General features: G+C 52.3%; 1 protein-coding gene across 5 annotated transcripts in view; it reads right to left on the bottom strand.

The window, feature by feature from the left end:
* Positions 1–4,500: 4,500 nt before the first annotated feature.
* The window catches only part of ZNF423 (zinc finger protein 423), a 363,648-nt gene continuing 352,874 nt past the window's right edge, over positions 4,501–15,274 (bottom strand). For all 5 annotated transcript variants that reach the window (XM_074403307.1, XM_039461811.2, XM_074403317.1 and 2 more), the window contains one exon: positions 4,501–8,216. In XM_074403307.1, coding sequence (XP_074259408.1) covers positions 8,187–8,216 — 30 coding nt within the window. In that variant the 3' untranslated portion in view covers positions 4,501–8,186. The remainder of the gene's footprint in view (positions 8,217–15,274) is intronic.

Here is a 15,274-nt window from a genome sequence, read left to right as displayed (position 1 = left end):
GTGTGCCACAAAGTGTTGCCAAGTGCATCCTCATATTTCCTCCAGAGCCCAGGGTGCAGACATCCTTGTCCCCATTTACAGATTCAGAAGCCACCCATGAGCCCCGTTGCAGGTCCACGCCTCCCAAGGAAACCCCATTTCCACAGACAGCTCTACAGCCAAGATCAGCTCAGATGGCTGTGATTAAACACTCATTTCACAGATGAGGAAACTGAGACCCTGAGTAGGAAAGGAGCTTGCCCAGAGTCACAGGGGGAAATGGTGACAGCAGAGCATGGACGCCCAGCCCAGCGCCTGTGACTCTGCATGAGAAGCCCACAGCAAGGCCCGGGTGCCTGCTTGCTCATGTGATGCAGGGGTTACCATCGGTGGCTCTGAAATTCCCTCTCACTACTTCTGGGTTGTCAGTTTTGCATTAATGGTCAGGTCATCCCTCAGAAGTGCAGGGAGAGAAACGCAAGTCCAGGGAGGTTCAATGGCCAGGCAGAAGTCACAGTGCTACTGAAAGGCCCAACTGGAAACTGACACAGTTCCAGCAGCCCCCATGCCCTGACTGTAAGCCCCATTCTCAAGCCCGAGTGCATGGGTAAGGGACCACCCCATCAGAAGGGAAGCGCCGCAGGTGTGGAGAGCCATAGGGGCAGGAGTTTGGAGGGCCACACGGACTCTGCAGAATGTTCTGGAGACTCTGACAGCCTGGAAACTCCCAAGGGTGGGGGCTGCTGGAGGGGAGGGCTAAGCAGGTGGCCATAGGCCACATGCCTCAGGACCCAGCCTGCAGGCTGGAGGAGGTCCTCCGCTGGGGGCTGTCTCTAGGCCCCCCGAGGATGCCAGGCCAAGGAACTGGGCAGCGGCCCCTCTCCCGCCATTGACCTTGACCCATGCTGGACTGGCCTCTCAGAGGCTACGTGGACCCTTTCCCTCTGATCGTCTTCCCAAGGTCCTAAAATGTGTCGGCTTCTGGGTAGCAGGACTTTTGCAGGGACCCTCGTTTGCAGTTCTTGCTGGGGCCGGGGCGGGGTGGGGCCCGTGACTGGGCTTGGTGTGAAACTAGAAGCGGCCAGGGCAGGTGTAAATTATGCATAGCTATTTCTGGAAACTTCTCAGATTTCTCAAGAGAGAGAAATTAATTTGCCTGTTTGGGCAAATAACACCATTTTTTTTTTTCCCTGCTTAAGGTCATTTTGTTAAAATAAAATTGATTAACGTTCTCTTTAAAGTTTAAGTAGAAACAGCTCAAACATATTTTTATGCACAGAATCACGGTTTGCGCCCTTCAGTAATTAATAACTCCACAAATAAGGTAACACCACGCTGCTGGCAGCGCGCTCAGCCCGCGGCCCCCAGGTGGGCGGGGCCGGCGCCGAGGCAGGCCAATCAGCGCTCAGGGGAGGGAGAGGGCGGGCCGGCCGCGCACCAACCCCAAGCTGGGACCGCCCCAGCGCTGTCCTGGCTGAGGCAGGTCCAGGATCCGCCCAGCCAGGAGCGGTCTCTCCTGGCAGAGGCGGACCCCAGTGGACTATCGCCGGAACCAACCTCACTGATGAGTATCAGGAGCTAGCCATTTCTTTCCCTCCGTCCCTCCCTCCTTTCTTTTTCTTTCCTTCCCTTTCTTTTCTCTTTTCCTTTTTCTCTTTCCTTTCTCATTCTTTACTTTTCTTTCTTCTCTTTCTTTTCTCCTCTCCCTCCCTCCTTTCTTCCTCCCTCCCTCTCTTTCTTTTCTTTCTTTTCCTCTTTCTCCTTTTTCATTCCTTTTTTCTTTTTTCTTCCTCTCTTTTTCCCTCCCTCCCTCCCTCCCTTCCTTCCTTCCATTCTTCTGAGACAAGGCCTTGCTGTGTCACCCAGGCTGCAGTGCAGTGGTGCAGTCACAACTCACTGCAGCCTGGAACTTTTGGGCTCAAGTGATACCCTGTCACAGCCTCCCAGGTAGCTGGGATTACAAGCACACCACCATGCATGGCTAATTTTACGATTATTATTTTTTGTAGAGACAGGGTCTTGTTATATTGCCCACACTGGTCTCCAACTTCTGGCCTCAAGTGATCCCCCCATCTAGACCTCCCCAAATGCTGAGATTACAGACATGGGCCACTGTGCCCAGCCTGGAGCTAGCTATTTCTTCTGTGTTCTGCTCAAGGGCTTCTTGGGGCTGGGAACAGGGCTTTGGAGCCAGACTGCTGGCATTGGAATCTGAGCGTTGGGAAGGTGAGCTCTCTTTGCCTTAGTTTCCTAGGTTGTGAAAAACAGGTAACAGTATCCCTGTGATAACGTTGTTGTGTGGATTAAAGGAGTTAATACACGGTGCCTAAAATAATACCAGGCACCTGCTGAATGGTGCGATAATGTAATTAAATGTCATCATTGTTCTTGTTTTAATTTCACAACTTTGTGAGATAACTATTTTTTATGTTTTAAATTTTAACAATGAAAACACTGAGGCTCAGAGACGTTAAGGGCTTTATTTGAGGTCACACTGCTAGTGAGTGATAGAGCTGAGGTCAGCATCCAGGTGTCATAGTCCACAGATCTTAGGCTACAAGGTGTCTCCCTATGCATGCTTATCATCCTCTAGCCTTTTTAAATTGTCATTGATTCATTTTCATATGCAATATTTGCATTCATTTATTATTTTATCTGCTCCAGATCCCACATAGGGTGCTGGATATAATGACATTTACTAAGAGTCAGACTCTGCCCTCAAAGATAGTCAAAGACAGATGGGTGGGAAGCGGAGACAGCTTGGGTAGTCATTAGTGCAGTGTTCCAAGCCCTGTCGATTCTCACTTCTTCCAGCTACAAGTCAGGATGCATTTCCTGTCCCCTTGTGATAGAGTGGGACCATGTGACAATTGCTGGCCAATGCATTGTGAATTTAAGAGCTCTGTATTTGTGTAAGTCCCAGGCAAGGGCACTGAACTGCCAGTTTCTCTGTCTCGCTGTCTCTCTCTCTGCTTGGTTTCTGACCATATTTAAGGGGGTGGCCGCTCCCTGATCCTAATTTCTGAGTGACCACGATGAAGAAAGCCCCCTGGACATCCAAGATGGCTGAGGAATACGAGCCAGAAAGAAATCTTTCTTGTGTTAAACCATGAGAAACTGGGCCCTTTTGTTACAGTACCATAACCTAGCCTGTCCTGATTGATACACAGTCCCAGAGACAAATAGGTATAAAAGTCTGTACTGTGCATGTCCAGTGATGGACTTATACACCACGTGGTATCAGAGTTCTTATTATGAGAGCATTTTACCTAGCTGTGGGAATCAGAGTAAGTGGCCTAAAGAATAAACCGGGCCAAGACTAGGGTGAAATGAATGAGGCACATGCTTTGGGCACAAAATTTAAGTGAACACACACACACTATTATGTAATGTTTCTGAAAATAAAAATCAGTGTAAAAAAAACCCATGATGAAAAAAAATGGCAAAGTCTTAGGTAAAGACAGAATCTGATGCTACATCTGTGCCATCCCACCTCACCTGCCAAATCCTAATCCCAGTCCTGGTTCCAGTAAAATTTTATTTTCAAAAACAGGCGGCCAGCCTGCAGGCTGAAGCCTGCCAATGTGATTTTCTAAAATAGTAGATGAAAATGTTGTTTATTTTGATCACTGAGTGTTTTGTATCTGCTTAAGTTTTGCTCCCAGGTGAGTGCTTCAGTGACCTCACCCAAGTCTTGGCCCCAAGAATTCGACAGCTGAGCTGGGTCTAAAAATAAAAGTTAACGGGGGCGGGGGAGCAGCGAGGAAGAAGGGAAGGACATTCCAGCATGAGGAAGCACTGTGAGCAGAAGCGTGGAGGGAAAAGACAGCCAGGGGCAGGCATGGCAAACCGTACTTTATTAAATGCTTTTGGAAAGAGGTCGAGCAAGACAGAAATGCAAATATTTAGCCATTGTTGAATGTTGAGTTTTCTCCTCTTCTGTGACGTCAAGAGTGCAGTGCAGGGTGTATCATCACTGAGCACTCTTCTGGCAAGCCTGCATGAACCAAAATCAACTGTTAAGTTGTAAAATAGTGGCACCATGAACTTGCTTTGAAGGGTAACAAGCATTTGGGGGACAAACCTTTGTAGGGTTTCTCTCTCTTCTCCAAAGGCAAGTTCCAAGCCATACCAATAAATACAAAACACCACATGTCACAAGTGCAATGATGGACAGTAACCAGAAGTGATTAACGGGGTAGTCAAGTTACCTCATGGTTCAAATGGCTTCTGAAACACCAGCTATTGCAGCCACGTTCCAGCCATCAGGAAGATGGGAGGAAGGAAGGAACTCATGTCCTCTCTTTCAGGACAATGCTTAGACTTTGCACATACTGCCTCTATTTACACCCTATTGATAAAACCTATGGCTGCTAATAGTAATAGAATCACACCTAACTTCTGGAAAGCATAGGATATATAATCTGCCCCCTCCCCTCTCCAAGGTAACCTCTGCTCAGCTAAAAACTGGTTACTTTGTTAACGGAAAGAAAGAGAATCAGCAGTCTTTCTTGTAAGGTGCAATACAAACTTTATTCCTCATTGTCATCATGATTGTTATAATAAAAATAATAACGGAGTCAGACACCCTGGGCTGGAAGGCAAGACACCCAAGTTACAGTCCCAAGTTTATTCTCAATGGTATGATCTTGGACAAGATTCCAAACTTCTCTGGGATTGTTTTAAATCATCTAGAACTGAAACTCAGTAGGAAATCAGCTCTCTAAGGGTATTTCCAGCTCGTTTCCAGCTCGGGGCTTCCACATTTTCGGTGCTCTCTTCCCACTGCTCTTGGGCCTCCGACCTCCCTTCTTCCTTCAGGTCTCAAGCCCCTGCCTCAGCAAGGGCTTCCTTAATGCACCCCTGCATCTCGTACATGGGTCCTTCCATGAATCCCAGGCAGCTTCTGGCTTTGCCATCACAGCACTCAGGACCAGGTGTCGCGATGCATTTACTGGCATGCTTGCTTGTGTCACTGTGAGCTACATGAAGCCAGGGGCCACATCGGCTAGTCATCTCCTTGTCCCCAGTGCCCTGTGCAGTGCCTGGCAGATGGGGGCAGCTCAGTAAATACCTGCTGAATGGGTGAGTGAAGAAAGGCATGGATTGGAGTTTTGGTCCTATTTACTGAATATTTGTAGGTACAGGTCCCATCCCTAGGAATACACACCTTAGGAGGGAGGAAAAACAGATGGAAAGTTCATTATTAAGCAGCTGTGAGTTTAAAGGGAGCATTCTCTACTGGGGAACTCGAGAAGATTCTTTCCGTAACAGTTTCTCCACTGAGATTGAAACCCTTACCTGCCCACTTCTGGGCACTCTGGGCAGGTGCTCGATGACAGGGGCCTGTGGCCAGGGATCCTGGTCCATTTCCCAGGCTGCGCAAAATTCCTCCACCGAGTTATTAGAACTGACAATTTGTACATCTAAATACAGCAGCAATAAACCTTAGGCTTCCAGTGACCTTGCCCACTACCCAAAGCCAAATCCAAATTCCACCGTGCCCTCCTGGCTGAGAAGGTGCTCTCCTGAGGACACCTGGTGTCATCATTGATGACCATGCCTCTTAAAGCTCTCTCTCTCTCTATGCAGCCCTTTGGCATCATTTTATACAAGCCTCCCAGTGACCCTCAAAGGCCCCTCCCAGCTGAAAGGCAAGTGTCTTATCCCACCTCCACACCATTCCTCTGGAAGGGGCGAGTGGGATCTCGAAGGCATAGGTATATAACTGTGCACTGCTCCCCCACCCTAATACCTCCTGATGGCAAAGAAGTCCAGTTCCAAGAAGGGCCTCAGTGTCCCCACTGCCAGCCCCCTCCCTACACGAAGTCACGAGGGGCTCTCAGCCATAGCGGCGGGAGCAGAGCCAGCTGGAGAACAATGGGGCTGGGGTGAGGGGGAGAGTCGGTGGGGTTCCCTGGCTGCCTTGTCACCGCCATAAACCTCATTACCTCACGGTCCCCTAGGCCGCCTCTCTCCTTACCCAAGGCATCAGCCGGCTTCGCTGCTGATTCCCACACGGCGTGAAAAGCTCTTAAACCCCCCGCTGTATTTTTAATGGGGGCAGTGACTAATTTAGCCCTACGCCACCAACCGTCAAATCAAATCTTCTATTGGTACTTACTGAGGGCTCTCACCTGGGCTCCACGGGGTTTGGGACAGATCCGGAGCAGGAGAGGACCCTGCGGCAGAGATGTGGCAGGTCCCCGGGACACACTGGTCCTTTTGACAGTCCCAGCACTGCCCACGAGGCAGGCCTTGCTGTGGATGTGTGGCAGCCTCACTCAGACACAGCCCCAGCCCCAGTCCGTGGGTGTGCACACTTAGCGGAACACTGGGTGTCTACCCTGAGGTCTTCCCCCAAAACAGCCAAGTCTCCAAGAGGCTAAAAATTGGCATTCACGGCCTTCAGTGTCCAGGAGGAAATGGCCCACTACTGGCAGGGTCTGCCCTGATTCACAGGTGTAAAATGCCTTCTGAAAAACAGAAAGCCCCGCCCATGTGAGAATGTTACATGAGCTGGCAAAAAGAAAGGGGAACTCTTACGGGTCATCAGAAGCCCCTTGATATGGGAGTCTTCTAGAAGATGATGGGTATAATTGCTCCAAATTCCATGCCTGTGACTTAGTATTACATTATAATTAGGTGCAATCTGTCTGCCTGTTTCATTTCCGCTCTGCAGAGGGTAATAACCAATTTCCTTGCCCCTTGTGAAAAGTTAGCAAGGAAGGGTTTCCCGTGCAAGTTCCGGCCTCTGATTGGCAGGTCAGCTGAGCACCAGCATGACAGAGGTGTGGGAGGTAACACGGAGAAGGCCTGGAGACCAAGGCTGCTGGGTGGGCCCTGAGATACCAGCAGGGCCAGAAGTAGGTGAGATAAGGGAGGTGCCTAGAGTGTAAAATGCAAGAGGACACCCATTCCCAGAGCTTTCAAGTGCAGGGGGCCCTGAGAACGAGTGCCCCCTGAAATACTGCACCCCAGGCCCCTGCCTGCCTCACTCCAGACCTGGCCCTGGCCACCAGTCTCAATGTTTCCACATCTTGCTGATCTCTATGACTGGGAACCTGTGGCTCCTACCTGGCTCTGCTCTGCAGTCCCAGCCACACATCTCCATGCCTCAGAACCCAAATGCCACCTGGAGTCCTGGCAAGGGAAGGGCTAGCCACTTGCCTGCCTTTATCCAACGCATGGGAAAGCCAACCCTGAAGGGAAAAACAAGGAGACACCACGATGAGCCTGGGCACTGATCTGCTGCGTGGCCTTGGGAAACCCTTGGGCCTCTGTTTCCCCATCTTTGAGTGGGAAGATCAGGGTATTCCATCATTAAGAGGTTTTCTGCTTTGACTTCCATGGCCACTGCCAGCCTGTCCAGTCTGTGTGCATTAAGTCCCTATGCTTCTTTTCGGAGGGAAGCATCGTCTACTGTGTGCAGGTCCTCAAGGGCATGTGCAAGCTCACAGGAACTTGCAGGGGTACACCCTTTACAGGAGCTGACAGCCCCCAAGGCGGCCCTAGGCTGAGGAGGAGAGAACCAGGCACCGGATGCTAATCGCATGGATTCCCTTTATTGAACTGTACTAGTTACTGCAGTCAGATTAAGTCACATTTAAAAGCAGACCATCCAGTTGCACTGAAACCGATTATATTCATTACATAGTTTTAATCACTGTCCGGTGAACTGGCAAATCCAATCAAAGCATTAGTCTTTAATTAAAAAATTAAAAGGAAATATTCAGACAATAGCCAAGCAATCACATCACGATGCACAATTACCTAGAATTGCAATTAAAAAGTAGTTAACCAAAGGGGGGAAAAGAAAAACAAGAAAGAAAAAAAAAAAGAAGCAGAGAAAAAAAAAATCACACTAATTCTTTTTTAAAAACTATCAATATAATACATGAAAGAACAAAGGACAATAGCCTTAAAAAGCAGGTTTCTCTAACTCTAGAAATGTAGTCTGCGGCGGAAACTCTAAAAGCACACTAGCTGTAGCAGGACAATAAAAAATACTGAGCATGGAATACTTTTAATCTCTGCCATTAATATTCATTTCCAGCTGCTTATAATAGCAGCGCCTCATGGCCAAATCATTAGAGTTTTACATCTGGGTTGCAAATGACACTTTGATTGGATGTAATGTTCAAATGGCCCTCCCCACGGCGTCTCCGGCAAGCCTTCTGCGGAGAGGTGTCCTGTTGAGCGATCCCTCACTGTGCGTGCTGGCTCATCGTGTGGTTCTGCAAAGGCGAAGAAAGGAGACACACATGAAGGAGAAGAATGGAGAGCATGCTCGTCCCTCCCACTCAGTGCATTTACGCTGGGAGCCGCAGAAAAGCACCTCGATTATAACAAAACAAAATGCAACAAGGAGAAAGTGCTCGAGGGACACAGCTGCCAAGACACCACGTTGATTTGGGGCTTGGGGATAGGTTTCTGATACTGCCAACCTGGACTTCCTATACATTGTGTTTTTTTTTTTTTTTTTTTAGACCATTCAGGTCTTACCAAGGGGACTGGCTAGGTGGAGGGAAAGGGGAAATGCCGGGGAGGAGGCAGGAATTGAAAACATCCCCATTCGCCTCTCCATCTCCCTTTTCCTCTAATGAAGAGGAGGAAACTCTGATCGCCTGCCGGCTGCCCTCACCGCCCCCTCTCAGTCCTCGTCGTAGCTGCTCCAAGCCTAGCAGAGGGAGACAGCAGATGTGCTGTGCAGCTCTCCAGCCAAGAAACACCCGAGCCGGCACAGGCGTGCTGAGGCAGGGGGCGGCCGCGCTGCCTGCGGCCCAGGCAGGGGACGGGTCACCCGGCAGGACGCGGGAGGAGCCTCTGCTGCTGGGCTCGAGAGCCTGCTTGCTTGGTCACGTGGCAATGGCCCAACCAGAGACTGGGACTCAGTGCAGTTTGGCCGAATGCACCTAGGAATCCAGGGTCCAGGTGGGACTCTGTGGCCAAACGTTCCCTCTCATTACAGCCAATGGCATTTCCTCCCCCTGCCAGCCAGAGGGGGCCAGCAGGGTTGATCTGTTTCACAGGAGCCAGCGGCCTGGGGCTGGGGGTGGGATTTGGCATCTGAAAACCCAGTCTTTTTGTTTCTTTTCAGTGGTTCGTGTTCCAAATTCAGACCCATTTCATCAAAGCCTCAGGTGGTGCTCCAACTCATGACACCCGGAGAAAGGAGGCAACGTCCACCAGGGCGGAGTGCCCCTGTTTGCGGCTTCACAGGACCCTCGATCCCCGGGAGAGGCTCCTTCCGGGCGCCCTCCAGGGCCCGGCGACTCCTGCAGCTGTGCCGCTGACCGCCAGGGGTCAGCAGAGGCGCCGCGTCTCTCCCGGGCTCGGGTCCGAGGCGAGGGCAACCAGGAGATGCCAGCAGCCTCGCCCAGAGGCCCGGGCCTGGCCCCGCACAGCCCCTTCCCGTGGCGGGCACTGCGGCGGCTGCGGCCCCCGTGGTGATGTCACCGACGCTTCCCGCGAGCTCCCGGCCGGGGAGAGGCAGGCCGCGCCCGCCGCGCCTCCCAGCAGATGCCCGCAGCGCCGAGCGCACGGCCGGGGCTTGGCGGGCATGCGTGCTCTGTGCCGTGAAAGGCACCGCTGTTTCGATCCTCACAACAGCCGTGCGAGGTGGGACGTCTTAAGATGAGGACATTGAGGCCCAGGAAGGCAAAAATTACAGGCCCAAGGTTACCCGGTTGGAAGCACCGGGCACTGAACCAGATGGCTGGAATCCGCGGCAGCCAGGGGCTTTCGAGGGGAGCCAGGCTTCCCAGGGCCTGCACCCCATGGGCCCGCGGTCTGCGGATCACTCGCATTCTGCACCAGATACAGTGCCACCTCTGCCAGCGGGGCCTGACACCTCGGTCAGGGGGACCCAGAGGCACCAAGCAGGTTGTCTGAGGCCACAGATGGGATGCGGGCGGTTTCCATGGGAACCCGCACCCTCCAGCCGAGGCACCTCTCCCTGTACTTGTGCAGGGACAGCCAGCTAGTCCTGTGGGGAGCCGAATCCACACTCCACACAGCCATCCTCCTTTTAGCTTCAAGGAGGTTGAGCAAACCTTCAGCAAACCATTCTGCTGACTCAGTTCCCGCCTCCCTTCTCCTCCCTCCCATCCAAGCCGCTCTTAGAGTCCTCTAGGCACGTGGATCACTTCCCATCCCTGCAGACCCCTTCAGGTACCTGCAGCCCACCTCCCACACAGCCACGCACCTCTCCTGAGCTAAACTGGCCTCCTCTGCTGAGCTGCACACAGCATGGTGGCACTTCCTTTCTCAGGACCCAGGTTGAGCATGTACTGTCCTGCCCATGCCCCTGGACCTCCAATGCCCAGCAGGCACAGCTGTCCAGGAGCTGCACTTTCCCACCCTGCCAACCACCAGTCAAAAGCCCGGGCTATTTAGGTGTGGCTGGGTCATTCTTTATTAGGGGGAGGATGGGGTGGAGGAAGAGAGAGGATATGAGGAAGGGTTCTTGTCCTCAAATTATGGTTCCTAGGCCCTGACACAAAGTAGACACTCAGGCAGTATTTGTGAATCAATCAATGGAAGGAAAAAGGAATGGATATCTGGGTAGGATGTGGATATGTGGAAAGGGGAGAGGGCATTCCAAGAGGAAAGAACAGCAGAGACGCAAGTGTGGAAACTGGAATCCGAGTGGCAGATGCAGGCATGGGTCCCAGCACAGAAGTCACAGGAAGGCTGATGGGCACATGGACAGTGGACGGTGGAGGCCCTGAGTGCCAACAAGCATGGACTTTGTTCCACAGGCCACAGAAAACCAGACATGATATTCCATCTCCACAAAATCCCCGAGGACCACCCACTGCCAGCATGGGCATGGGGTATCTGCGATCTCTGCAGAATGAAGCAGCCTCTTGCCAGGATGCCAAGATCAGGGTCAGTGTGACATACATGGTCCACACTGGCTCACCTGGGCACTGCTGGAGCAGACATGCTGAAGGCTGGAACCCACAAGTGGGACCACTGGTTAGGAAAACTCCAGAATGCCTACGCCATTCCCCAGGAAAAGCCACAGTGCGCCTGCTCACTGAAATAGCAGTAGCAAGGGGCTCTGAGGTTAGACTCAAGAAAGAACTTCCTCCAAGAGGGTTCTGAGACAGAAGTATAAAACTTCCTTCCCTGAAGTTTTGTGACAGAAACAAAAGCCCAGAATGTCACAGCAGATGGAAATGTCAAAACTTGATGCCCCGAGGGGACCAGACACCAGAATTCACTCAGCACTATGTTATTAAGCACCTGCTGGATGCTCTGCTCTGTGCTGGTATGGTGAGGGGGAGGGGAAGTCACCAGCTGGGCACCCCCTCGAGGGGCCTGGTTTAGGGGGGCTAGACACAGACACCCAAACGTTTGTGGGATTAATGGGGCAGATAGCAGCTCAGCTAGGGAAACCGGTCAAGGGCACCCAATCAGTATATGTGATGGTGGTGGGGGGCACAGAGGAGCCCAGGTGCTCAGCCAAGGAGAACACCGACCTCTCCACAGGCCAAGGGCAGTGTCTCAACAGGCGGAGTGGGTAGTGGACCCTCTGTCCCCAAGACTCACCAGTCGCCCAATGCCAGGCCACAGGGCAGCTCTGGGCAGCCACGGCAATCAGCACAGTTCAATAACCCTGAAAGAACCCGCGCTCCATCCCCCATGGCTAGAAGCTGTGGTTTGAGGAACGTGGGGAGGTTCAGCAAACCTTCTTAAAGAGTTCCTTCCACCCCGCATGGTGCTCACAAGGGCATTCTGCCTTAATGTCTATTTCTCTGTTTATGCCTGTGCTATATTTAGCCCCTTTAGAGAAGGAAGAAAATCGTTTATAAAGATGCTACCCACCCCATAGATGAACACTTCCCACCACACAAAGGCCGGGGGTGGAGACAGGGGCCCAGGGAAGGACTGGAAAATGCCTAGAGGGAGGCCTGGCATCCACTCGGCCTCACTGCCTGCCAGGGAGACACAGGTGTGGGCCAGAGAAGCAGGTGAGAAAAATAAAATAGAAGAGCAGGAGGGGGCAGGTAGCAATGGTTTGCAGCCTCGATCCATCCACTCGCTAGAGCGTGTGTGCTCTCCCAGATGGAGGTGTCTGGTAGAACCTGTTTTGGGAGCCTCTGCCTGGCACACGAGGCCAGGGACAGAAGATACTGATGGCCAAGGGGGTGGCATGGGACTGAGCCCAGAAACCTATGTGCTGCCTGTGTTGGGGGCAGGCCTAGCCTGGGTCCTGGTGAGACCCACAAAAAGAGCAAATCGTCAGCAGAGCACTCAGGACCTGCTTTCCCGTCATACCCTCAGCTTCTCGAGAGTGAATGAAGCCCAGTATCCATTTACATGGTTGCTCATTCATTCATCCATATTTGAGCCAATGAGCCACTATGCTTGTTCCTGGGAATTCCGCAGCAAAATGATCCTGATCCTGAACCCAATCCAGGGTGATACTTTGTGCATGGAAGGAGGAGGCTGGAGGATGGAGCCTGGTGGCTATACCGTGCTTCCCAAAGCACGGCCACACACTTGAATGAATGGGCTCCTTGAAGGTTCAGCTGGTGTCCGATGCTGGTTTCGCCCACCCTAGGAGGGGGCCCTGGCTCAGCCCACCTCTGTGCCCAACATAGTCACGAACAGGAACACTGTGTGCCTTTCCCTAGTCTAAAAAGCCCAGGATTGCTTCTCAAGGTCTTGGCTCCATTCTCTGTCACTTAGGTGTGGGACCCTGCCTGGTCTCCCTTCGACACCTACCCATCGCCATGTCAAGTGGGAGAGACCAGAGGGGTTTCAGCATGCCAGCTGCATGAATCAATAAGAGATTCTCTGCACCCCCTATTACCTGCCCCTCCTGGCTTCCAGATACTCTGTGAAAAATGCCTGTAAAGTCCTAGCACCCTGCCTGGTCCTTAGCAAGTGCCCATTGGGCTGGCCACTGCCCCGGTGACCCCAAGGCGGGCAGGAAGCCTTAGTGGGCCGAGATGGCCTACGCCCTGGGTTTGAATCTGCTCTGCCACTTACTGGCCATGTGGACTTGGGCAAGTTCCCTGATCTCTGGGTTTTAAGGGTGGTTAATAACACAGCCCTCTTCCTAAGATGCTGATAGGGTTTAGATGTTTGTCCCCTCCAAATCTCATGTTGAAATGGGATCCCAGTGTTGGAGGTGGGGCCTAGGGGAGGTGTTTAGGTCATGGGAGAGGATCCCTCATGGATGGCTTGGTGTCCTCCCTGCAGTTACCACAAGATCTGCTTGTTAAAGAAAAGTCAGGTGCCTCCTTGCTCTCTCTCTCCATCCCCAAGTGACACACCAGCTCCCCTTGTCTCCCGCCATCCCTGCAAGCTTCCTGAGGCCTCACCAGAAACAGATGCCAGCACCTTGCTTCCTGTACAGTCTACAGAACCATCAGCCAAATAAAACTGTTTTCTTTATAAATTACCCAGCCTCAAGTATTTCTTTATAGCAACACAATACACACGCCCTTCGGACTCAGGAGGTAATGCCCGCATTCGCCCCAGGTCTGGCTATAGTAAATACTCCACAAATCTACATAGTGGTGTCTGTGCTGGTCTTCCTGAGCTGGCAGGGTGCTCCGTGGCAGAGGGACTGTTTGCTTCCTGTCACTTCCATGGGACCAGGCACAATAGAGGTTTAATGGACTAACCAGCTATGCTCATCCCCCTCTCCCTCTGTGTGTCCAAAGGGCTGGCAAGATCTTAAGAATGCTCCCGAGATGGCTGAACTTTGGATGGCCCTGCCCTTGGAGCAACAGGCATCATTATTCACTCCCTCCAACCCCCCTGGCTAGAACCCCTGTACCCACAAATCACTGCTTTCTCCACCCCACCCTCAGGAATAGAATTGCACACCTGTGGGGGAGGACAGCCTCAGGGAGACTCCACGGTGGATAGAGTAGGTGTACACTCATGCATTGATCCATCCACCCACCCATCCACCCATCTACCCATCTATCCACCCATCCACCCACCTATCCATCTACCAATCCATCCATCCATCCACCCACCCACCCACTCACCAATCTACCTGCCCCTCTTCTCATCTACTCATGCACCCACCCATCTGGCCACCCACCTACCCATCCATTCATCCATCCATCCATTTCGACCACGGACATTCACTGAGTTTCAGGCCCCCACTGACTTCCTGTCTGTCAGGCCCCCAGCTGGGCATGGGCACAGACAGGTGGAAAAGTCCCAGCACCCTCCCTTGAGGGGTTCACAGTTTCATGGTGGGGATGATGATAGCCAAACTCATAGACCCTAAAGAGGCAAACAAGAAGGATTGGCTCTTCTCTGGAGACCAGGCTGTGGCTCTGGCCCTTGAGTCTTTGAGTCCCTACAGCATATGAAGGCACAGGAACACTCAGCCCCCACATCCAGAACATCCCACCCTGCTCTTCTGGCCCCACCTGCTGAACCACCTGGCCTGCACATCACCTCACTTTGATTTCCGGTTGGGAAAGAGCTTGTGGCCAATCCCCTTTCTCCCCACTGCCTATCACTGGCCACTCCCTGATAAGCTCCAGCCACAGCAGCTCTCACAAGGCTGGCTTTGCAACATACTTTCTCCAGGAGCTGGGACCAAGCCTGAGAATGTGCCTTCACCACTGACAGATTCCCTTTCCAGGGGAAAAAGTAGGCCTTTAGGCTAAGATGGCAGCCACGTTTGTGCTCGGTGGGGGAGACGTTGGGTGCTGTTATTTGCTCACTTAGCAAACAGGGTGCCTGGCCCTGTGCAGTGGACAGAAGAGAGAAAGTGAGGCACAATCCTGGCTTTTTAAGGACTATAGAGAGAGGACTTCTGAGAGGAGATGCTTAGGGAAGCAGCTGGCCTTCTAGCTGCTCTTCAAGGACAGCCCAGGTGAGGATTCGCACTGGGTGTGTGTGTGAGCTGAAGAGATGGCTTTCCAGGCAGAATGAACCACCAGATAACAGCACGAGGGTGGGGATGGCACTGATCATGATCACAGCTAACACTGATCGTGGGCTCCCTGTGTGCCAGGCACCATGCTCAACCTCCACCCATATGAACTCCTTTAGGCCTCGCAACCACCCTGTGCATTAAATACTCTCATCATCCCTATTTTACAGATGAGAAAACTGAGGTGCAGAGAGGCCCAGGTCCTGCCGCTGGTGATGGCATTGCCGGGTCTGCACCCATGCAGTCTGTCTGCAGGGCCCACTCTTTACCACGGCACGGTTCTGCCTCTGAGATGTGAAAAGTGCAGCATATGTTGGGGGAACAATGAGTAATTCAGCTTGGCAGAAGCACAGGGTATGTGCCATGGAGACC

Source organism: Saimiri boliviensis, chromosome 1, assembly GCF_048565385.1.
Source record: "Saimiri boliviensis isolate mSaiBol1 chromosome 1, mSaiBol1.pri, whole genome shotgun sequence".
NCBI lineage: Eukaryota > Metazoa > Chordata > Mammalia > Primates > Cebidae > Saimiri > Saimiri boliviensis.
This window is presented reverse-complemented; position numbering and strand designations above follow the sequence as displayed.